General features: G+C 37.9%; 1 protein-coding gene across 1 annotated transcript in view; it reads right to left on the minus strand.

Moving 5' to 3' along the window:
* Nucleotides 1–3385: 3385 nt before the first annotated feature.
* LOC124544969 (serine/threonine-protein kinase SIK3-like) overlaps nucleotides 3386–25185 on the minus strand; it is a 181409-nt gene continuing 159609 nt past the window's right edge. The window contains exon 19 of the mRNA XM_047123717.1: nucleotides 3386–12342. Within this exon, the coding sequence (XP_046979673.1) occupies nucleotides 11791–12342 (552 nt within the window). The 3' untranslated portion in view covers nucleotides 3386–11790. The remainder of the gene's footprint in view (nucleotides 12343–25185) is intronic.

A 25185-nucleotide genomic window follows, 5' to 3' on the forward strand; every position in this document is an offset into this window, starting at 1 on the left:
TGTAAATGTTCTCATCTCCATTGATTACTTATATTTAAACAATGGAAAATCCAGGATGGAATGTAACAATACTACTAAAAGGATAGTTGCTACTCACTATATAGCAGAGCTCCTGTGTCGCAGAACAGCACAACAAAAAGACCGTAGGAAAGAGCTTTTGGCTAACAAGGCCTCTGTCAAACACACACACACACACACACACACACACACACACACACACACACACACACACGACCACAGTCTCTGGCAGCTGGAGCCAGACGGGGACCAGTAGCACATTGTAGGAGAGAAAACTGGGTGGGGGTAAGGAGGGGGCTGAGGTGGGGGGTGGGTTAGGGGGGGGGGGAGAAGGATAGCAGGATAGGGGTGAGGGATGGTAAATTGTTGCAGGGAGCATGCAGAGACAACATGGAAAGGAGGGCAGCTAGGTGCAGTTCGGAAGTTAGATGGAGGGCAGTGCAGAGAGAGAGGGGAGGGGGGGGGGGGGGGGTAGAGGAATAGGAGAGAAGTAAAAAGACTGGGTGCATTGGTGGAATAGAGGGCTGTTTGTGCTGGATTCGGAACAGGCAAGGGGCTAGATGTGTAAGGACAATGACTAACGAAGGCTGAGGCCAGGAGGGTTACGGGAATGTAGGATACATTGCAGTAAGAGTTCCCACCTGCACAGTTCAGAAGAGCTGGTGTTGGTGTGAAGGATCCAGATGGCACAGGCTATGAAGCAGTCACTGAGATGAAGAATGTCATATTGCTGGCATGCTCATAAAGCTAACTTTCTGACAGTCTTTCTGTTGTGCCTTTCAGCAACTCAGCATCTCTGCTGCATGGTGAGTACGATTACTTATATTTCATTCTCGTATATATACATTTTGTGTGTATGTTTGTGTGTCTGTCGACCTGCCAGCACTTTCATTTGGTAAGTCACATCATCTTTGTTTTTTATATATATATATATATATATATATATATATATATATATATATATATATATATATATATATATATGGTTACAATAGAGGGAAACATTCCACGTAGGAAAAATACATCTAAAAACAAAGATGATGTGACTTACCAAATGAAAGTGCTGGCAGGTCGACAAACACAAACAAACACAAACATACACACAAAATTCAAGCTTTCGCAACGAACTGTTGCCTCATCAGGAAAGAGGGAAGCAGAGGGAAAGACGAAACCCACTTCCTTTCGTCTTTCCCTCTCCTTCCCTCTTTCCTGATGAGGCAACAGTTTGTTGCGAAAGCTTGAATTTTGTGTGTATGTTTGTGTGTCTGTCGACCTGCCAGCACTTTCATTTGGTAAGTCAAATCATCTTTGTTTTTATATATATATATATATATATATATATATATATATATATATATATATATAAAAACAAAGATGAGGTGACTTACCGAACAAAAGCGCTGGCAGGTCGATAGACACACAAACAAACACAAACACACACACAAAATTCAAGCTTTCGCAACAAACTGTTGCCTCATCAGGAAAGAGGGAAGGAGAGGGGAAGACGAAAGGAAGTGGGTTTTAAGGGAGAGGGTAAGGAGTCATTCCAATCCCGGGAGCGGAAAGACTTACCTTAGGGGGAAAAAAGGACAGGTATACACTCGCACACACGCACATATCCATCCACACATAGAGACACAAGCAGACATGTCTGCTTGTGTCTGTATGTGTGGATGGATATGTGCGTGTGTGCGAGTGTATACCTGTCCTTTTTTCCCCCTAAGGTAAGTCTTTCCGCTCCCGGGATTGGAATGACTCCTTACCCTCTCCCTTAAAACCCACTTCCTTTCGTCTTCCCCTCTCCTTCCCTCTTTCCTGATGAGGCAACAGTTTGTTGCGAAAGCTTGAATTTTGTGTGTGTGTTTGTGTTTGTTTGTGTGTCTATCGACCTGCCAGCACTTTTGTTCGGTAAGTCACCTCATCTTTGTTTTTATATATATTTTTTCCCACGTGGAATGTTTCCTTCCATTATATATATATATATATATATATATATATATATATATATATATATATATATATAAAAAGAAAGATGATGAAACTTACCAAACAAAAGCGCTGGCAGGTCGATAGACACACAAACAAACACAAACATACACACAAAATTCTAGCTTTCGCAACCAATGGTTGCCTCGTCAGGAAAGAGGGAAGGAGAAGGAAAGACAAAAGGATATGGGTTTTAAGGGAGAGGGTAAGGAGTCATTCCAATCCCGGGAGCGGAAAGACTTACCTTAGGGGGATGTGTATGTGTGGATGGATATGTGTGTGTGTGCGAGTGTATACCTGTCCTTTTTTCCCCCTAAGGTAAGTCTTTCCGCTCCCGGGATTGGAATGACTCCTTACCCTCTCCCTTAAAACCCATATCCTTTTGTCTTTCCTTCTCCTTCCCTCTTTCCTGACGAGGCAACCATTGGTTGCGAAAGCTAGAATTTTGTGTGTGTGTTTGTGTTTGTTTGTGTGTCTATCGACCTGCCAGCGCTTTTGTTTGGTAAGTTTCATCATCTTTCTTTTTAGATATATTTTTCCCACGTGGAATGTTTCCCTCTATTTTATATATATATATATATATGTATATATATATATATATATATATATAATGGAAGGAAACTAAGACAGACAAACACACACACAAAATTCAAGCTTTCGCAACAAACTGTTGCCTCATCAGGAAAGAGGGAAGGAGAGGGGAAGACGAAAGACGAAACCCACTTCCTTTCGTCTTCCCCTCTCCTTCCCTCTTTCCTGATGAGGCAACAGTTTGTTGCGAAAGCTTGAATTTTGTGTGTGTGTTTGTGTTTGTTTGTGTGTCTATCGACCTGCCAGCGCTTTTGTTCGGTAAGTCACCTCATCTTTGTTTTTTATATATATATATATATATATATATATATATATATATGCTTACGGCAGGAGAAGCTGCAGTCCTCCACTACATTCATTACCACTATAGCGCTATTCTCACATACTCTGGTTGTTGTGTTCGGAAGTAATAAAAGAGAACATCAGTAACAATAAAAATTTGAGTTACGGCTGGAGGCACGTTCACGCTGCCTGAAGATTATGATGAATGACTGCATTAAATGGGAAATCCAGGTTCTGAACCCCGTCTGGCAAAAATGTTTGACACAGCATAAGCATTACATGACTGATGTGGCAGGTTTTCACTGACTTTCTCTTTTTTACAGTGTATTTTGACTTATTCAATATCACATCTTGTTTTCCCTCATGATGAGATTTATGAAATGTGATGGATGGAGAATTAATGAAAAGGTTTGTGTCAAACTATGCAGTCAGACTGCCCATATTGATTGCATGATGTACTTTCTCCATAATAAATTTGAAACCTTACGCACAATAATAAGTCAGCATCTGAAGCACCGGAAGTGTTCTTGGTATTTATTTGAGAATGGTAAAAATCACAGTCTTACCTTAGATTTACAGCACAAGCTTTAGTTATGTACAACTATACATAATTTTTACACATTATACTTCTATGAAAAACAATGTAGTTTGCTTTACACATCATCCTGTGTGGAGTAGCACACATATAATACATGTCAATCTAAGAAGACTATAACAAATATTAAGTCAATATGAATAAAATATAAGTAAGTGTCGCAAGTTTGTAATTAAAAGAGATCAATTGTCAGGAAACATTACCTATAATCTTACAAAAAGATTAACTTTTATTTACAAATCTATGATTCATTCAAAGTTGCTTGGAAAAAAAATGAATGAATTGCTTGCTGAAGATCTATTAAGATTGTCCTTGTAATACATTCAACCACCTCAAACGCACACAAAATTTACACAGATACTTACGTGTATGTATAACTAATTATAAATTATGCCTCGAATAAACACATGTGATGCTGCTAAATGTAAATACTGGCAATTTTGACTGTGTAGTTCAGTATCATAAACTTAGCTTTTATTTGTTCCTCACGAATAACATTATAGTGTACGTTTGATGTACTCTGTGCAAAAAGCTAAAAGAACTTCTAAATGAAAAGGCATAGATCTTGTGCTTCTTAAATCACAATTAGTTACTTAATACTTTGTTATTAATATACATCTACATTTAAAAGATAACATTCTATTCTTTTTTTAATAAATGAAGGCCAATTTATGTAGATGTGATGCTTGCATAAGAGAAGGGCAGTAGCGTTCTCACATTAAATCAGTTCACACTTCAACATAATGAAAGCAAATTATTGTCTCATCATAACAGCAGCTACATGTACAGACAATAATTTCAAAAAGTGTGCACAACAGCATGTGTGGACAGACTTACTATAGTATTAAGACATTACAAATACTATATTCGTAGGGAATATCAGTAACTTTCCATTGAGAAAATAATTTTGTTCTTATCCGTGAGTGTACTTGTCTGTTTAACATTACTTCATTAACCAAGCATTGGCATAATACAAAAACATACCTGCAGTAGGAACTTAACAATTTGACCAAGATTGCTTTTCTAATTATAGTAGGTCAGTACTCATAGAAAGTAATGTATGTGCCCTTAAAAATTGTGAGAAACATTTCCAAAATAGCTACCCACTAGAGTTGGTGACTGCAGTAACCTGGTCTTTTATACAGTGTCTGCTAAACTTGATGGCAGAACATGATAGTTGCTGTACTCTGTTTTGTTGTACTAGGTCATATGATGGGTGAGGTGGGGATCTAAAAAATATATGTGTTGGTTCCCACATGTCATGTTCGTTATTTATCAGTACCCAATATTTTTTATTTAAGAAAAGTATTTTTAAGAGGCAGTGGATGGATAAGTTACTGATACCTCCACAGGTTGCTTATAGATTTAATACTGAAACACTTAAAAGGTCCTTCTTAATGCTGCAACTAAACTACTAACAATGCTAGCCAATTTAACATATGAAGCTCAAACTATTTTTGAATGCATTGTCATCTTCAGGTAATGAGGCACAGAGTGTAATAACAAATATCTAAATTTTAGAAAATTAAATATACAATTTTAATCCACACAAAAAGAAATAATTAATTCTGTACACTTACATACATTACATACATACATACATACATACATACATATACACAAAACTAAAGTACAAGATTTCCTTTTATGTTTTTAAGAGAACATTGTAAACACAAAAAACAGTTTTGACTAACCATTTTTAAAATGGCTATTAGAATTAAGAAATCCTATTTAGAGGGTAAAAGTACCAAACCACATTATTTAATGCCAATATCTAAAAAATGATAATCAACATCTTGCGACTTTAGAGTTTTGCTTGTGTTATTGATACAAAATAATCCTGTACACTGTTACAAAATAATTAGGAAATAGAAAAAGGAAAACAGGAGGAAAAATTTTAGTTATCTAGGAACATATTCAACAAGATGTCAGCTATCACAATTTAGGGATATCACCAGTGTGTAATGCAAACACAATTGTAACTGAAGGAAAAACCTATCTTCATTCACTTAACAGATGAAGTGGCAAGTAAACACAGGACACTGACACAATGATAGTGTTTGTACAGCAAGTGCATTAATGCTAACATCACCTGCAACACAAGGGGCAGCTGGCCCCTTGAACTGCAGTTGATATTCCACTCTGGGTATTCTATTGTCACTTACAGACAAAATTTCCATTAAAATAGTATTTTAACATATTTATTCACTTAACAATCAGTCACATTCAGAGCTGAAGAAACAAACTACAGCTATTTACCAATACACAATAAAAATAAAATAAAAATGATATGCTCACAAACATTTTAACATTACATTTTTACTTGTGCGTTTTGCAAAAACTGTACTTACAAGTACTAAAATTTATTTGCCCAAACTGTCACTTCAGACCATTAATCAAAGCATGAATTTGCAACACAAGAACTAAACAAATTCCAGAACAAAGTAACTGTGTCAAAATTTAAAAATAAAACATGAACTACAATGTAAAATAAAATTCAGTTAATTTATATAAGAACAGTCACTATATAGCTAACCAACAGTACATCTTAAATTAACTGGTGCATGTACAGGTACTGTTACATTAAATGTTGGCGTTTTCTGTGTGAAAGTGTAGGAAGGAGGTAGAAATGCTTTGACTCTTACTTCAATGGAATAAATGTTTATCCACAGCAATTAAAAAAAAGTTTGGATTTTGAAAGTGTTTTCTCTAATATGTCTAGTAACAATAAAAGAAACAACAAGTTACTTCCAAGATTGCTACAGACACACATTTCAGCACACCAAAGTGATGTTTCAGGAACTGTAATAAAACCTCAGTCTTACAAGCCAAAGACATGATGAACATGTTTGAAAACAAAATGGAAGGGAGACGAGGAGACCTACAGCATTCTTATCTTGAAATAAGTTATCAGTGCTTTAACACAAATTCTCCAGTCATATAGCTCTGCAACTTTATGAGCCTTCAAACTAGTACAGAGCTTTGCCAGTCACGCACTGTATGGCATCGCAGCTACTGAAATCCTGTAGCCTGCAAATTCAAAATAATCTTGAAAGTTATCTGAATGTGAATCAATACTAGTTAACGCTTGCTGTCTGATGAAAAAATTATTACACCCAACAATGTAATTTATACATCTGTTTGATTTGGATTAATTATCCAGTAACATTTTAATGACATCATGCTAATTACAACATGAGTTGTTACATGCTTCATCACACGCAATTACGATATAAAATCAAAATAAAATAAAATAGAGCTTTCTATGCATCATCAAATTTTACCAGCACTAGATGAATATCTCAAAAACTATTTCTTTTAATTAATGACTGAAAGTTACATGAAACCTCAAGTACCAAAGTCAGACCCAATGCGACAATACAAAAATCTGGAACTGGAAGCGAATCAGAATTCTTTCCATGTATTATACTTTTAAAACACATGGAAATACATCATCATTTGCTAATGTTATGTTTCCTATCATGCAGCTATGATATATAATACTAGAAACTGTGTCATTCATAATCACAACTGCTAGAAGTATATTATACTGATTAAAATTTCTGAGAGTGGTCAAAGGTACAAATATCTTGATTTTTTTGAAGACAGTTATTATTGTGTACTAAAACAAGAGTTCTGTGGTATTAAAATTATTTTTTGCTGTGGATAATGATAAGCACAAAGTAAATAATTGCCAAACTTCTTATTAAGGCACTGTTTCAAGAATAAGAACATACTCATCTGCCTGCTATATTGACATAAATTTAAAATCTCATTCTGCTGTAACCACAGATGTTATACGTCTTATTAGATAAGAGTAGAAAATATGCTCAACTGACTGGCATTGTAGAAATACACCTCTAAAACTGTGTTAATGCGCTGTCTGTTACTTCTGTATTATGATTCGTACCACTATATTACATGTGAAAAACTGAACAGAAGAATAATGAAGATATACACAGTTACAGTATAGATTTGATTAAAACAGTGGGCATAAAGACATACAAAAATATTTTTCAGAAACATAAACAACTCAAAACACGGACTACTTACAATATTTGACATTAAATATATCCACATTAACTCAAATATAGAAGACTAATTTTGTAAGTTACAAAATTCATCCAGTACACACATTTATATTTTAATCTCCTAAAGCAGCATACAAAGGCACTCAAGAAGTTCTCATACTGTGAAAATTGTTCCACAGTTAAAATAAAGTATTCTCAGGTTTGCTCAAACCCACCAATTCACAAAAAGTAGTAGTACTGTAGTCTTATTAAGCTAAAGCTGAAACTACAGGTGAGTATACCAAGTAACTGAACTTGACTCCCTCATTAAAATATTTCATTTTTAAGACATTACAGAGGTTGCACAGGGAACATTATTAAGGAGGTCAAATAAACCAGAACTCCATCTCAATTTTGTAAATGGAAGCAGACAAGATGAAGGAGTTAATACAAGTACAGTCGATCCATAAAAAGAACATTGGCTGTTTGGCATGGTTTTTAAGGTCAGCTTCTAATGAAAATAGTCCAAATGTGTATGTTTTAGTTTTACGACATTTCCATGTTTTAAGTTTTTGAGTTGGCATAAGATACTTTTATTTTACAAACAGTCAACAGCAGTACGATTGTACTGAAAACACATAATGTACAATTAAACAATTTGTCAACATTCCACATTATTCGACTGTAAAATGTCAAAACTTTTTCACCCTATTTTTTATAGCATGCACATTTCCATGCTGTATAGCAGGTGAGTGCTAACCTCAGTGTGGATCCAAAAGCTTTGTTCTATGTTGCAACACTAGTGCAGTGAAGCACAAGGAAATCAGCTGATCTTGATATATAATCATCATTATTTTGTGTTGTCTCGGTGAACATACTGCACGCTTATGTGTGTTGTTCAGACATGTTTGTATCAGATAAGTTTACAAGTGAAGTTTACATTTCATAAGTTATAGTATTTGACAAGTATTTTACAGTTTGATGTCCTCCCACATTGATGGTCCATTTTCCTACTTATAAAGAAATATTTAAATTTTGTTTTTTCTTATGTGTTACGCATACATTACGTACCCTAGTATCAACTTTTAAATTAATGTAACAACTAAACTGAGCTGTGGGAAGTCGTAAACTAACAAGAGTACTATATCCAAAAAACAGCTTTCCATGAGTTTAGCTGACTTGGCAGCAAGGGGACTACAGCTGCAATGAACAAATTTGCTCCAGATGAATCCAAAATGCCCAAAATAAAAATAAGTATAGCAATAATGGAAATCCTACAGATACTTGTTGTTGGCAATAAGTTATACACATATTTACTGTCAGAAATGTAGATATTATTGCCCCTAAATACACAAGGCAAATAATACTGGTAGGAACACGTAAACAGTGTAAAAAGCAAAGGAAGACAAAGAGAAAGAATAACTATTTAGCAGCACAAAAATGATATAACACTACGATTGTGATTCTCTCCAACACAAAACTAATGTCAGGTTACCTAAATTACCGTAACAGAGTTGATTACTACAGGACATCTGTTGCCACAGTTCAGATGTAGGTTTTACTTGTGCCACAATGTGATTTTCATAGTGCACGGCTCGCCAGTATTTAGGATTGGCAGGCAACACTTCAGTACTGTCGAGAAACGCAATAAGAAGAAACAAATCTATACCTAGTTTTCTGAGCTGTTCATCCTCACATCAGGTGTCCCCCTCACATCCTGCCTCTTCTTCCTAACCTTCCAAAACACAACCCTCTTTTCTTTCCTCTTAGTTTGATTTTGTCTGTCAGCAGCATCAGAAATTCACCTTCTCAGGGCAAGTACTAGTCAGTTGTACTGTTTCCTCATAACTCTACGGTTTCCTCAAACGAATTCTCCGTACAATACAATTTTAGCATGTCTTGCCTAGTCTAATGCTCAAAATGACAACAAATGAGCTCTCATCCAAGTCCAGTTTCAGACCTACAACTAAGTAGTGTTGGCTGTGACAGACAGCTGTTATTAACAATATTATGAAAATGATAGATTGTTACTCACCATATAGCAGAGATGCTGAGTTGCAGATAGGCACAACAAAAAGACTGTTAGGAAAGTAAGCTTTCAGCCAAAAGGCCTTCTAAATTTGGAAAAATTGGCTGAAAGCTTATTTGTCTAACAGTCTTTTTGTTGTGCTCATCTGCGACTCTACATCTCTGCCATATGATGCATAGCAATCTATCCTTTTCAAAATATTGTCATCATTCCATACTGAATTTTCCACTGTTTGACAACTGTTATTAAGATGAGCACAGGATTCAGTCAATTATCAAATATTCCAGTTCTGAGGAGACCTACGTAGAAGTTATCAAGAAGAATGAATGTGAAATTTTGGGCTGCTTTATGAGCTTTCCACAACTGAAACATCAGAGAACATTCATTGTAACTCAGAGGCACTTTAATAACTGTAATAATAAAATGAATTCATCGTAAACAAAAAAGCTCATTCAGCACATACAGGTTTGATCATACTTTGCCCATACCATTACCCTCTATGTTTTATAGATGTATGTATGAACTAATGTGAGCAGTTTCCACACACAATCCTGATAACTATCTTTCTTACACCACAAATGCCAATCAGCAGGCAGTATGTGATGGCATTGTACAAATTTGGTAAAAATGGACTCTCACATAACTGTTAGGACTTATGACAAGTTAAGGGAAGTCAAAATGTGTGTACTGAATCTATAGAACACAATAATGTTGTTTTCAAGGTAAAAGAAGATACATAAATGAAATATCTATAGTACAATACAATAAAACTTCATTAACAACAAGAAATATAATTTCCCATAAACTCCTTTATAATATGATGTAGATAAAAGTATTTTGAAGGTTCATGCAGAAGAAATTAATGGAATGCCATAAAATCACCTGTCAGGGATAACGTCATTGAATCAACTCCTTGAGGAGTGGTTTTTCTTCCTGATGTGAACAATGCCTTTTAACAAAAATGACACACACACACACACACACACACACACACACACACACACACACACAATACTATTGAAAGTAACACTTACAACAAGGTGATGCTACTAAAAAAGGCTTTCTCACTTTTCCAAAAAAGGAAAAAAGTCCTTATCCATCATTCTCTAAGTCACATTCCATAACTCATACAAGAGTAAAATTCAGGACCATAGTGATGTAGAAATTATTCATTTCCCACAAATAATATAGTGGCATTTTCACAGAAAAAAGTAATTCATTGACGTCCCAGACAATGAAACTTCAAGAATGTCCAACACAATAACATTGCACAGAGTTCTGACAGTGCTTGTGAGCAAACTGGTGTTATTTCTGCAGATAACACATCCATAAGCAGAGGCTCACTGCAATACATACACAGATCTCCTTTATGACACTCGCTAACAGAACCTTGTTTCAAATGTGCATAAAATGCTACATTATCAACAGCATCTGCCTGTGACAGTGGTACTGATTCCTAGGAACAGTTTTACTGCTGTGTGTTAGGATATGAGTAACCTCATTTTTGTCAGAAAGATGTGGATCATCATTCTTTAATAACAGACACTGTTGTTTTTAAGGACAAGTAAATTTGCCATTGTCAAAGATAAGCAATTGCTTGGTGGACAAGTCATAGACTTAACAAGAGTAAGTAGTTTTTTATGCAAATGTTTCTTTAAACTGAACATGTATAACACTCATCTTCTGTCAGAACTTCTGCCATTCATAGCTTATGAAGTATGTAAGTCTTTAATAATCATTTATTCTATCACAATGACTGACAGTACTATACTTCCACTTAGGGCATTAGGGAATATCACTGTCAAAGTATCACTCAATTACGTCTTTTTGGCTGAATGGGCACTCCAGACAATAAATCTATGTCTTTAGTGTCTACTCTGACATCCCAGATACTAAGCAAGTAGAAAGGCACATTAAATGAAATATTTTTACGATATAGAATTAAAAGTGGTAGAAAATACATTCCCGTGTAGGGCACGTCAATAAATATGTGCACATGCTCTCGCAAATTTTGACACTGGTCAAGAAATTACTTGCAGTTCACATGTATTACATATCAGAATAACTATTCAAAAGAGAAGACACATTAATTCTGTACCAAAAATAAGAATCACTTTTTGACAATACTGGCTCCATTACATGAAACTGCCATTAAATGTACATCTGGCACTCACGAAAGCACATTTCTAGTGCTCGTGGAATTTCTCTTTAGTGACAGCAGAGGTATTAGCATCTGAATCATACCTCGAGAGACTCGTCACAGAACTGAAACGCAACCTTCAGACAGACATGCAAGACACCAGTTCCTGGCACAGCTGGCTGTACTGTAAGTGGTCACCGGATATTCTACGCATTTTCAGACCCTTAGACTCACAACCAAACACCCTCAGCTCAATCTGCACACCGCCCGGGTACTCCAGGGCGAGTCCACCACCACCGCCATCATCATCACATCCGTCCGTCGAGCCCCACTCGCCTCCGTATGCAAAGCTCGACGGAGGTGCGCGCGTGTCTATAATACTCTTGACCAGACCGAGAATATCTGCTGCATCGAGTCGTGAACAAAAATCCGACAGTGCCACCTCGAATGATCCGCTAGATGTCTTTTGCAGCTCAGAAGCAACGACACCATCCTGAGGTGACGGAGGTGAAGAAGGTGGCGACGTCACTTCAAGGTCCACCCCCGAAGGTGGCGGGAATGTGTGATGCAGCGAAGGGTGATTCCTGGCATACTGCTCCCGCCGAATCTCGCCAGTCGTGACTGTCGGAAGGCGCTGGCGTCCAATTCCTCGGACTATGGACGGGCGGCCGGGATCACACGGGCCGGGTATCTGTAAAATAATTCCAGATTACTACAAATCACGCAGGTATAAAGTAAAGCTGTCATTGACCTGAAGGTTGATATGAGCACTCCATCAGTTTACTAGGCACGGTCCTATCAGAAGGAGTAGGCAGAAGGCTCCGTCCGACACTCAAACTGAATTACCCAGCTAATTACTCCAATGTTGACCAGAGATTGAACCCGAGACCTTCAGATCTATTAAAAAACTAGAAACCCACCTCGATTGTGAAAAAAAGCACCTAGTGTTAACCTAGGTTTCGGCGTAGATAACTACACCTTCTACGCCGAAACCTAGGTTAACACTAGGTGCTTTTTTCGCAATCAAGGTGGGTTTCTAGTTTTTTAATGTATTAACCAACGATTGCTGACGCACTGCGATGTTGAAGGTTCTTAACTTCAGATCTGTAGTCTGATGCTTTACCACTGAGCCATTGAGGGGTCAATATAACGTAAAAGCAGCAAAACTTAAAAAGTTCCTGTGCCATGCATTAATTAATATTTAATAACAATTACTATGGTGCATTAAATGCCTTATACTGTTCAATGGTACACCACACCATGAACCTCAAAATTAATTGTATTCATGACCAACTGCATCACATTTCCTCTTCCCTCCCATTGCACTATGGCATTTATCCACTACATATGCCCACTGTATGTGTGTTTGCTCCATTCTTCGACCTTTGTATTGTATACTTTATATATAAGGTTCCTTGAAAAAATAATGCAAATTTTTATTTTTGTATCATTATAGTATTGTTTTGGACCACAAATTCAAGAACAAGAAGAAAGTTGAGTAAGTGCGCTATCATAGTGCAAATGCCATGAATTGTTTCATGAAAACTCTGGGTGGTCTTTACAGTTTGCTTTACACAACTGGCATTCAACTTTTAAGTAGTAATTTTTATTGATTGTTCAATCTTTTGGCAAGAACTCATGATGCACTATGGTGTTAAATTTACAGAACACAGTGAGAGTAGCCACCACATGTGACCACACTTGTCAAGCATTTCTCAGTCTCTGTGGCCCCAAATGCTTCCACCAGAATGACTGACCCTTAAATTTGGCATCATCTTTAAATCCACTTTTCATCACCTCTTATGACACATTTCAGTAGTTTTGCTTCACTGTTGGCTTCATCTAGCAATTCCTGAGCAACTTGCATTTCCCACTTTTTTACTAGTTCACAATTTTGGGAAAAATTTTGCTATCTCACATTTAATACCTAAAACATCCTAAAAATTAGATGGCCTGATGCACTGACAACACCAGTAGCTTCTTTGATAGTGATTCAGTGATTCTTCATAATAATTTCTTTTATATTTTCCACAATTTGATCAGTTGATTATGTGCAAGGCCATTCAGGGCAGTAGTAGCTTTCAATATCTTCACAGCCTTCTTAAAAATATTTACACAATTCATAAATCCTTGTTTTCTCATAGATATATTTAGAATTCTAAAACCTTGCTGCACATTATTCCATTTCTTTTTTGTAAAATTTATATAAATTCTCCAATGAATGTTTATACAAAATAAATAATCACCTACACTACCCATTCCCTTATTTTACATACGGGAAAGGGAAGCGGGTTTTTGCGATTTCGTACATTTTATTAGTATGATTTACATGTTTATTTCATTGTTCTGTTGGTAAACCTGTCTGAAACGTGACTTTACACTGTCAGCCATATCAGATATTTAGTCTGTGGTCAAGTGTCAAAGTAATTACATTCATTTTTTTTTAAATAAGGGAAAGAGAACCATTCACTCACCTACAGCAGACTGATGTGTGGTGTACAGACAAAAGTGACAGCAGTGGCAGCAGTACACACACGCATGAAAGATGGTTATAACGGTTGAAGTGGAAGGAAGGGGGGTGAAGGAAAAGGCCTGGAGAGGTCTAGCAAAAGGGGTAGATTTCAGAAAAGTCACCCAGCACCATGGGTCACGGGAGACACTGGATGAGATGAGAAGAAAAGACGGATTGTTGGGGACTGTATCAGATGAGATATGAAAACCTGAGAGCTTAAAGGTGGAAGACAGAGTAATATGCAAGACAGAGATTACTGCTAAAACATTGTGTAAGAGTTAATATGAGAGTAATATACAAGACAGAGATTACTGCTAAAACATTGTGTAAGAGTTAATATGAGTGAAAAGGTAAGTGCACTGTACATATCAGAGGTGGGAGGAGGGTGGCGAAAAATAGACAGATAAGAAAATGAAAGATGTAGAAAACTAAAACACAGAGAAGAAAGAAGTAGTTATTGTGAAGGAATGCTGAGACGGAAGAAATTAACATAAATTAAGGCTAGGTGCTTGGCAAGAAGCAAGGACATGTTGTAACGCTGGTTCCCACCTATGGAGTTCTGAGAAACTGGTGTCTGGGGGAAGAATCCAGATGACGCCTGTGGTGAAACAGGCACCGAGGTCATGATTGTCATGTTGTAAAGCATGCTCTGCAACAGGTTACTGTGTGTTGCCAGTATACACCCTCTGCCTATGCCCATTCATCCTAACTGATAATTTGGTTGTAGTCGTGCCGATGTGAAAGGCCAAACAGCTCGTATATGATGCGTTGTTTCACAGGTGGCTCTCCCTTTGATCATATACTTTTTGCCAGTTATAGGGTTGTTATAGGTGGTGGTAGGAGGGTGTGTAGCGCAAGTCTTGCAGTGGGGATGGTCACAGGGGTAGGAGCCATAGGGTAGGGAGACGGGTGCAGGAGAAGGATGAATATTGCGGAGATTGGGAGGGCTATACAAATCTATTCTAGGTGCGGTACACAAAATCTCAGACAGAGTGCATCTCATTTCAGGGCATGATTTTAGGAAGTCACAGGCCTTGTCGAATTAGCTGATTAATACATTTCAGACCAGGATAATACTGAATGACCAGTGGTGAGCTCCGAAGCCATTTTTTTGGAGAGATCAGCAGTACCAGGTTTGGATGTGATGGTCCAGGAAATCTGCTTTTGAACTAAGCTGATGGGGTAATTACATCCAGTGAAAGCTGATGTGAGAATGGTGGTGTGTTGCTGCTAAGAGTCTGCATCCGAACAAATGCGTTTGCCTCAAATGCGAAGGCTGTATAAAATTCAACTACATAATTCTATGTGCCACCCATCAGTCTACTACAGGTGAGTGGTTATCTTTCACTTATTTGGTAAAATGAAGGTAATGTCTTTGATAGTTGATAACAAACTATCAGATACAGCTAATAAAGTGAACTTTCTTTTCAGGCATGTTTACCAACAGAAAAATGAAAAAACATGCAAATTGCACTAATAAACCACACACAAAAAAACAAAAACCCTGATACTTTCTGAATACACCTCAAAGACCGCAGCCTCACCATTGGCACACACAGAAAATGTAGTGACACAGATGAGTATCATGGCAATTAGAACAAATTATAAACCATGCAGTGTTCCTCTTATCTTGCACAATGGGAGAGTGAGCTTTTCAGAAAACCCATTAAATTCACATAAATATTCATAACACGCTGCTGTATGACTGCATGTCATATTACAACAGGTTTTGGTATTAGAGCATCAGTGTGCTCGCTTTATGAACAGGGAAAATGTTGAAATTACAACAGTGCATCACATCATGTTATGTAAAATCATTGTTACTAATAGGACAAATGGTTATGTTTCATAAGGTCAATAAAGGGCTGGACTGAGATTTATTCCAGCCTGATACTGTTTTCAATTACCTAAAAGATCTTAAAAACTAGAGCTTTCTAAATAATTTTTCTTAGGTTATAAGAAGTCCGTAATTGTTTTACTTCACTTGCTGTAGTCTTTGGTTATTAGGACAAGTGTGAACTATTCTTACACATATCAAACTTTCCTTTAGACAGACTTTATTAGTTTGTCTTCCTTTGCATCAGGATGTTATGAACTTATTATGTACTTTAACATGAGGTCACATCAAATAAATTTCTCAGTGTATTGATTTTAAATCATACAAATAGGATGTGTGCATTTTTCATAAAATCTATTTGTATTTAGTTGTCCATCCATCTAGTTGTCAACTTCAGAATACAAATAATATCCCTAATACATACTCAGTTGCCTTTAGATGATATGGCCAAAATATGTTAGCTCCAACCAGCTACAAATACGTTAAATATTTATTGGTTGTATTATATATTAAAATCCATACATCTGATGTAATGTTCTGCATATCTGTAAGAAAGTATATCTGTATTTTTTTGTGTCTCATCTGATTCCCTTACATTATATTGTTGTTTTTGGTACACTATATGATTCATTCAAATCTTTCTTGTTTACTGTGAATATACACTGATTGGGGGACAGAAATGAAAGAGGAAGCCGCCTGGTAGAATTTTGCACAGAGCACAACATAATCATAACTAACACTTGGTTTAAGAATCATGAAAGAAGGTTGTATACATGGAAGAACCCTGGAGATACTAAAAGGTATCAGATAGATTATATAATGGTAAGACAGAGATTTAGGAACCAGGTTTTAAATTGTAAGACATTTCCAGGGGCAGATGTGGACTCTGACCACAATCTATTGGTTATGACCTGTAGATTAAAACTGAAGAAACTGCAAAAAGGTGGGAATTTAAGGAGATGGGACCTGGGTAAACTAAAAGAACCAGAGGTTGTACAGAGATTCAGGGAGAGCATAAGGGAGCAATTGACAGGAATGGGGGAAATAAATACAGTAGAAGAAGAATGGGTAGCTTTGAGGGATGAAGTAGTGAAGGCAGCAGAGGATCAAGTAGGTAAAAAGACGAGGGCTAGTAGAAATCCTTGGGTAACAGAAGAAATATTGAATTTAATTGATGAAAGGAGAAAATATAAAAATGCAGTAAGTGAAACAGGCAAAAAGGAATACAAACGTCTCAAAAATGAGATCGACAGGAAGTGCAAAATGGCTAAGCAGGGATGGCTAGAGGACAAATGTAAGGATGTAGAGGCCTATCTCACTAGGGATAAGATAGATACCGCCTACAGGAAAATTAGAGAGACCTTTGGAGATAAGAGAACGACTTGTATGAATATCAAGAGCTCAGACGGAAACCCAGTTCTAAGCAAAGAAGGGAAAGCAGAAAGGTGGAAGGAGTATATAGAGGGTCTATACAAGGGCGATGTACTTGAGGACAATATTATGGAAATGGAAGAGGATGTAGATGAAGATGAAATGGGAGATACGATACTGCGTGAAGAGTTTGACAGAGCAATGAAAGACCTGAGTCGAAACAAGGCCCCCGGAGTAGACAATATTCCATTGGAACTACTGACGGCCGTGGGAGAGCCAGTCCTGACAAAACTCTACCATCTGGTGAGCAAGATGTATGAAACAGGCGAAATACCCTCAGACTTCAAGAAGAATATAATAATTCCAATCCCAAAGAAAGCAGGTGTTGACAGATGTGAAAATTACCGAACTATCAGCTTAATAAGTCACAGCTGCAAAATACTAACACGAATTCTTTACAGACGAATGGAAAAACTAGTAGAAGCCAACCTCGGGGAAGATCAGTTTGGATTCCGTAGAAACACTGGAACACGTGAGGCAATACTGACCTTACGACTTATCTTAGAAGAAAGATTAAGGAAAGGCAAACCTACGTTTCTAGCATTTGTAGACTTAGAGAAAGCTTTTGACAATGTTGACTGGAATACTCTCTTTCAAATTCTAAAGGTGGCAGGGGTAAAATACAGGGAGCGAAAGGCTATTTACAATTTGTACAGAAACCAAATGGCAGTTATAAGAGTCGAGGGACATGAAAGGGAAGCAGTGGTTGGGAAGGGAGTAAGACAGGGTTGTAGCCTCTCCCCGATGTTGTTCAATCTGTATATTGAGCAAGCAGTAAAGGAAACAAAAGAAAAATTCGGAGTAGGTATTAAAATTCATGGAGAAGAAATAAAAACTTTGAGGTTCGCCGATGACATTGTAATTCTGTCAGATACAGCAAAGGCTTTGGAAGAGCAGTTGAATGGAATGGACAGTGTCTTGAAAGGAGGATATAAGATGAACATCAACAAAAGCAAAACAAGGATAATGGAATGTAGTCTAATTAAGTCGGGTGATGCTGAGGGAATTAGATTAGGAAATGAGGCACTTAAAGTAGTAAAGGAGTTTTGCTATTTGGGGAGCAAAATAACTGATGATGGTCGAAGTAGAGAGGATATAAAATGTAGGCTGGCAATGGCAAGGAAAGCGTTTCTGAAGAAGAGAAATTTGTTAACATCCAGTATTGATTTAAGTGTCAGGAAGTCATTTCTGAAAGTATTCGTATGGAGTGTAGCCATGTATGGAAGTGAAACATGGACGATAAATAGTTTGGACAAGAAGAGAATAGAAGCTTTCGAAATGTGGTGCTACAGAAGAATGCTGAAGATTAGATGGGTAGATCACATAACTAATGAGGAAGTATTGAATAGGATTGGGGAGAAGAGAAGTTTGTGGCACAACTTGACCAGAAGAAGGGATCGGTTGGTAGGACATGTTCTGAGGCATCAAGGGATCACCAATTTAGTATTGGAGGGCAGCGTGGAGGGTAAAAATCGTAGAGGGAGACCAAGAGATGAATACACTAAGCAGATTCAGAAGGATGTAGGTTGCAGTAGGTACTGGGAGATGAAAAAGCTTGCACAGGATAGAGTAGCATGGAGAGCTGCATCAAACCAGTCTCAGGACTGAAGACCACAACAACAACATACACTGATCAGCAACAACATTATGACCACCAACTTACTATCGATACAAAACCACCCAGGTGATAGCAACGTAACGTGATGAAAAATGACTGCTAATGAGGCACACTCATGGTGCGTGTAATATAAGTGACATGTAGTATCGGTGAGCAGGTTATGCACGTGTAACGTGGGAAAGGTGCACCATCTCTCCGAGTTTGACCTGAGGGTAGACTGTGACGGCCCAGAGGCTTGGTACGAGCATTTCAGAAACTGCACGACTTGTTGGATGTTTGAGAAGGGCTGTGGTGAGTGTCTTCAACATGTGGCAAAACTGAGGTGAAACATCCAGATGTCTTGGGGTTGGCAGCCAACCCTCATTGGTGATGTCGGACCTCGTAGGCTGGGCCGACTGGTAAAACAGGACAGGCAGAAAACTGAGGTGAGAGTACAAGTTTGTCTGAACACACAGTGCACCGAACACTCCTAGCGACAGGCCTCAGCAGCTGACGACCCACGCATGTGACAATGTTAACACCGCGACATCGGCAACTACGACTGAAATGGACACGTGACCTTTGGCACGGATGTTAGCACAGTCACAAAGCATTGCACGGTCTTACGAATTCTGGTACCTTCTTCAACACGCTGATGGGAGGACTCGATCTGTCATCTTCCGGGGAACAACTCCTTGACACCTGTACTGCAGGAGGGAGACAAGCTGGCAGCAGATCCATTATGCTCTGGGAAATATTCACTTGGGCATCCACGGGTCCACAGAGCTTGTGCAAGGCGAAGCTTGGCCAAGGAGTATCCTGCACTGGTTGCACACCCCTTCATGACAATCATGCTTCCTGACGGCATGGCATTTTTCAGTAAGATAATATACCATGTCAAAAGGCCAAGAGTGTGATGGAGTGGTTCAAGGAACACAGTAACAAGTTCCAATTGATGTGAATTAGGTGACGTGTGTATGTGTGTGGGTGTGGTGCCAACTCCCTCCAGTGACCTACCAAGGCCTCATTGCTTCCATACTACTATCCATGTCAAAAGTTTAGGTGGGCAGTCACAATGTTTTGGCTGATCAGTCTTATGTTGGTGAGTATAACATGGGGTTCTTATTATGTCCACATTGTTATTTTTCCATATATGACCAAGAAAACTGAGGTTACACACACCCATTAATATTTGATGATTTACTGTACAACTCTAATAGTGAAGCAGTAAGTTGTCCTGTTTTTCATCCTTAGGATGACAAAAGGAACTCTGCAGTTGTATATATATTCATGATTAAAAACAGATTATAGATTATGCTAGAGCTACATTTGTATTTGTTATTATTAGTTTGCTGCATAAGTTTGTAACTTTTTTAAATAATGGAACTTCAGGTAGGAACATCAATAATGCAGGAAAAGATAGAGTGCTACTTATCATAAAGATAACAGACTATGTTGCACAGACAGGCACAGTTAAAACACACTTACATACAAGCTTTTGGCCATAGCCTTCGCTGGAAAAAGAGAAACAGGCACCGTTCATTCTCATGCAGGCAAGCACCCCTCACACATACATGACCGCACAACTCTGGCAGCTCAGGCCAGAATGCAACAGTAACAGAGTACAATAGAATAATAATGTTAATAAGATGAGGGAGAAGAATTCCGGCCCAAGATGCCAGAGCTGGCAGACACGTGTGTAAGAGGTGTGCTTGCTTGCGTGAATGAATGATGTGTGTTTCTCTTTTTCGACAAAGGCTGTGGCTGAAAGCTTACGTGTAAATGTCTTAATTGTGCCTATCTGTAACTTAGCATGTTATCTTTAGGTTCATAGCTGTTGTGCTTTGTGTGTTGGTATTCCAGCTGCTACCGGTTTATTTATTGATTGTTATTTGTAGTTCACTGTTGCTATTTGAGTTTACATATTGTCATTTTGTCATTTGGAGATCCTGGATGCTAGAAAATTAAGTACCAAATGGAGAGATCTGAACATTTCCCACATACACTTCTGTTCGAGTTCAGTGGAAGGGTGAAATCAGCAAAGGCAGCCAGAAACATTTGTGCCATGTGCGGGAATAATGCAACTGGAAAGAGCATGGCAAGAAAATGGTTTTCTCATTTTAAGGATGATCGTTTTGACATTAGTGACTCTCCACATTCGAGAAGAACTTTGTGGTTTGATGATCGTTTAAACACTCTAATCCACAATGGTCCACTTAAGTGTACTCAAGAACTGACAAAGGTGATGAACTACGATCGTACCACCATCGTGCAACATGTGCATCCAAAGGGAAAGGTTTGAAAATCGAGCCTATGCTCCGAGATAAAATCGTGAAAATCAGCAGGTGGCCATATGTGGATCTCTGCTGCTCATCATCAAATGGCTCATGACAAACACCAACCATTTCTATCCTGTATCATTACCGGTAGCAAGAAATGGTGTCTTTATGCTAACATAAGGAAAAGAAAAGGAATGGTTGAGCCCAAAGTGGCAATTTCCTGTACAAAGATCAGTGCCCATCTACAAAAGATAACAGTATGCATCTGGTGTATCCATTACTACTGACATTTATTGTCAACAGGTGAGATGTATTGCAGACACAATCAGAGAACAACAACCAGAAAGACTGTGTGAAGTGATGCTACTCCACGATAGCACCCGCCTGCATTCTGCTACACTGACCAAAAACACTATACAAAAGTTCAGTTGCAAAGTCATCCACAAACACCTTATTCACCTTTTCCATTCTTTACCAAACAACCCTCAAGGAAATTCCTTTCCGTACAAAATTGCACATTTAACATGGCTTGACGAGTTCTTTGCCTCAAAACTGGGTGATTTCTACAGTCACAGAATCAAAAAGTTATCCCAGAATTGGTAGAAGGTTGTACATAGTGAAGGGGTAAGTATTATTGATACTGAAGTGCCTGTTATGTGTATCTGTTGTGTTTACTAAATTTATGGAAAAACACTATGAACTTATGCACCAACCTAATATTATATAAGCATCATTCAATAATTAAACAGGCAAACGTATATATTGAAGGCATCATCATAAGCAAGGAACTAAAACTTTTAGTTGACAATCTTGGCAAGAGAGTTGGTCACTGGTTCAATTGATGTTTACTTAAATATAACATCCTTCAGGCTTCAAAAGAGAGCAGTTAGGATAATTGCTAATATAAGCAAACGCCAGTCCTGTAGGGACTATTTCAAAAATTTTAAATTACTGACTATGTACTCATTGTATGTACTTAAAACCATAATGTTTGTAAAAGAGAATGAGGAAAATAGTGTAAAGAACAGTGACACCCATAATTACAATACTCGAGCCAAAAGTGACTATCATAGGATACGGACTAACAAGAAAGCTGCAGACCACAGTTCATATGTAACTGGGGACAATTCTATAATAAGTTGCCAAAAAATATAAAGCAACTCCACGGCAATCTTCCCAAGTGCAAGTTGAAAAATTTGTTAATAGAAAGATGTTTATACTCATTAAAAGAATTCTGAGCTACAGTACTGTTAGTTTATTCTTTTACATACTGCCCTATATTAGTGGTGGTATTGTTATTATTGGCTAATTGATGTATATAATCATTATATGTATGGAGTGATATGTATGTTTATAACATTATTGCATGGAATGATATACAATGTGCAACTTGATGCATATATTCATTCTTGGAATGACATGATATTGATATAATTGTACAAAAAATGACAATGTCCAAGACTGTAAAGTTAACATGGACAAATAAACATTATTATTATTATTATTATTATTATTATAAAGCTTACCATTCATCATAAAGACCAGAGATTTCCCATTTGCAATGAACTCCTAAATTGTTTCAATAGCAATGGTGATGCATTTTTGGACAAGATTTTAACCTGTGATGACCTATGGATGACCAATTTTGATCAAGTTTTGCAAGGATGTGCTATACATACTGAGGGGATGCACACCCGCACTTGGGAGTGTGTGCACAATCAGATCAATAACCTTCAGAAAGTATGCCAGTGGAATGTGAAGTTCAAAATGTTGATGTCACATGTATCAGTGGAAATACGAGCGACAAAAGCAAGCAAGAGCTCAATGACACCATACAATGGACACAACAGGGTATCAGCTGATAGGGCAGTCTCAACTGAGCAAGTTAGCTATGTGAACTGTCTTTTAAGACAGAGTGAGTTTGCAACGTGACCATGGCAAATAAATAATGCTGTAGCTTGTCTGTGGTGGGACAGCGACTGCACTAACACATGACACTAAGTCTAATACGAATTACGTGCTCATTGGTGGATAACAGTTTATGGATCACTTGATACCACTGTCATTGGTACAACAGGAAGACTAAGATGAAATCACACTGTTTTTTTAGAAGTTTGTGGTGATGCTTGTTCAACATGTGCCGAACAATCAAGCCCACCAACAGGCATTAACAAAAATTTGGTCGTGAGATGCAGCCTGTGTAGAATGTCAGCCCAAATAACTGACAACAATAAAAAATTCATGGTCATGTTTTAACTAAAAATTCAATCAACTGTCACTGACATGTGGGTCAAGACTGCTCAACTGTAGACACTAAAACAACTAAGACATGAATGAGTGGAGTGCATTAGAGATAGTCAACACAGTGGACTGAACAAACAACACAGACGTTTTCTTTTAAGTATTGGAAATTTTCAAACCCCAGAGGGGATGCACACATGTAACCACCTCATTTTGTAATAAAAAAATGCAATGTTTCCATAAAAAATGACTTAGACAGCTGTTTCAGTTTCTTAGCAATCATTGAGGGAAGTGAAAGACCCGAGTGATGTAGTATGCTTTGCACAAGACACAGATATGCAGGGTCTGAATTTTCTGAAGCAGGTTAAGGAAACACCGCTCATGCTTCAAGATTGAACCTTGTATCTTCCCCATAACTGACTCCCAATTAAGTGTAGCCATTTTAATTGGTGACTGATAAATTATGACTCCCAAAAGCTTATGCTGATTGACCACCGATGCCCATGAAATGACTTGCATTGACCAACATTTGCCTTTGTTGATGTGGGTACCAGCTACAAGACAAAAGGCATTCATACTAGCCATGAGGAATGGAATCTCAGCAGGAGAATGTTGTAACACCATCGTATCATCTGTGTACGTGCCCACCAAGATCGTCTCACCTAAAAGGGCCCCCTCGTAAATGAGCAGTGATCCTGCAAACAAGGGTGTCGAGTGATACAACAAATGATGAAACTGAGAGTGAACTTCTATGGATGTTAATCGGGGTTGTATCACTTGGCCACTGACAACCGTGAAAGCTCGAATACTCATAAACAAATTAGAAAAGAGCCTTTGCATGTCAATAGTGAACCTGCAACAGGAAGTCATGGCTGACAGGATTGAACACCTCGTCAAAATCCATAAAAGCCAGAGCACGTGGAACAGAAGTAACAGCGGTCACCAATACAAGATCAAGACATTCAGCTACCAGGGTCGGACTAGAATAACCAGGAACACAATTTTGATGGTCAGGAACAACTTTCTCCAGCAAAGCAGACAGCAAGCTATTCACTGCCCTTGCCACAGTCTTTTAATCAAACTTTAATATGGTAACCAGGTGAAATTTATCAATCGCTGCCTAATCAGAACTTTTAAGAACTAACAAAATTTTGTCAACCTTAAAAGAGTCAGGCACCAACATCCCTTTCAACACTTCATTCAACGGCAATGTAAAAGTGGTACCCAACAAAGGCCAAAAAAGCACATAAGAGTCTTTTGGCAGACCATTCAGCTTCAGCAATTTGCAAGAAGGCAATCCGACAATAAGGTCCCTAACATCATCACACTGAAAAACATCTAAAATGCAGCATTATGAGTGGGAGCAAGTCTACAATCCAGAGCAAGAACAAAGGAATCCGATGTCATATCGACAGGAATGGGTACTTCATGCAGCCCAACATAGAATTAACGGAGGGCATGGAATATGGGGCCTTTTGTGCTGTCACAAAATTGCTGCCCACCAACTTGAGAAACATAATACATGCATGTCAATAGCACGTGTGCTGTTAAATCAGATAGAGAAGTCAGTTCATCCATGACCAAAGCACATGGTTTGGATCGCACCCTTGACCCTTCTGTTTCATGCTGCCTCAACT

Source organism: Schistocerca americana, chromosome 8 (genome assembly GCF_021461395.2).
Source record: "Schistocerca americana isolate TAMUIC-IGC-003095 chromosome 8, iqSchAmer2.1, whole genome shotgun sequence".
NCBI lineage: Eukaryota > Metazoa > Arthropoda > Insecta > Orthoptera > Acrididae > Schistocerca > Schistocerca americana.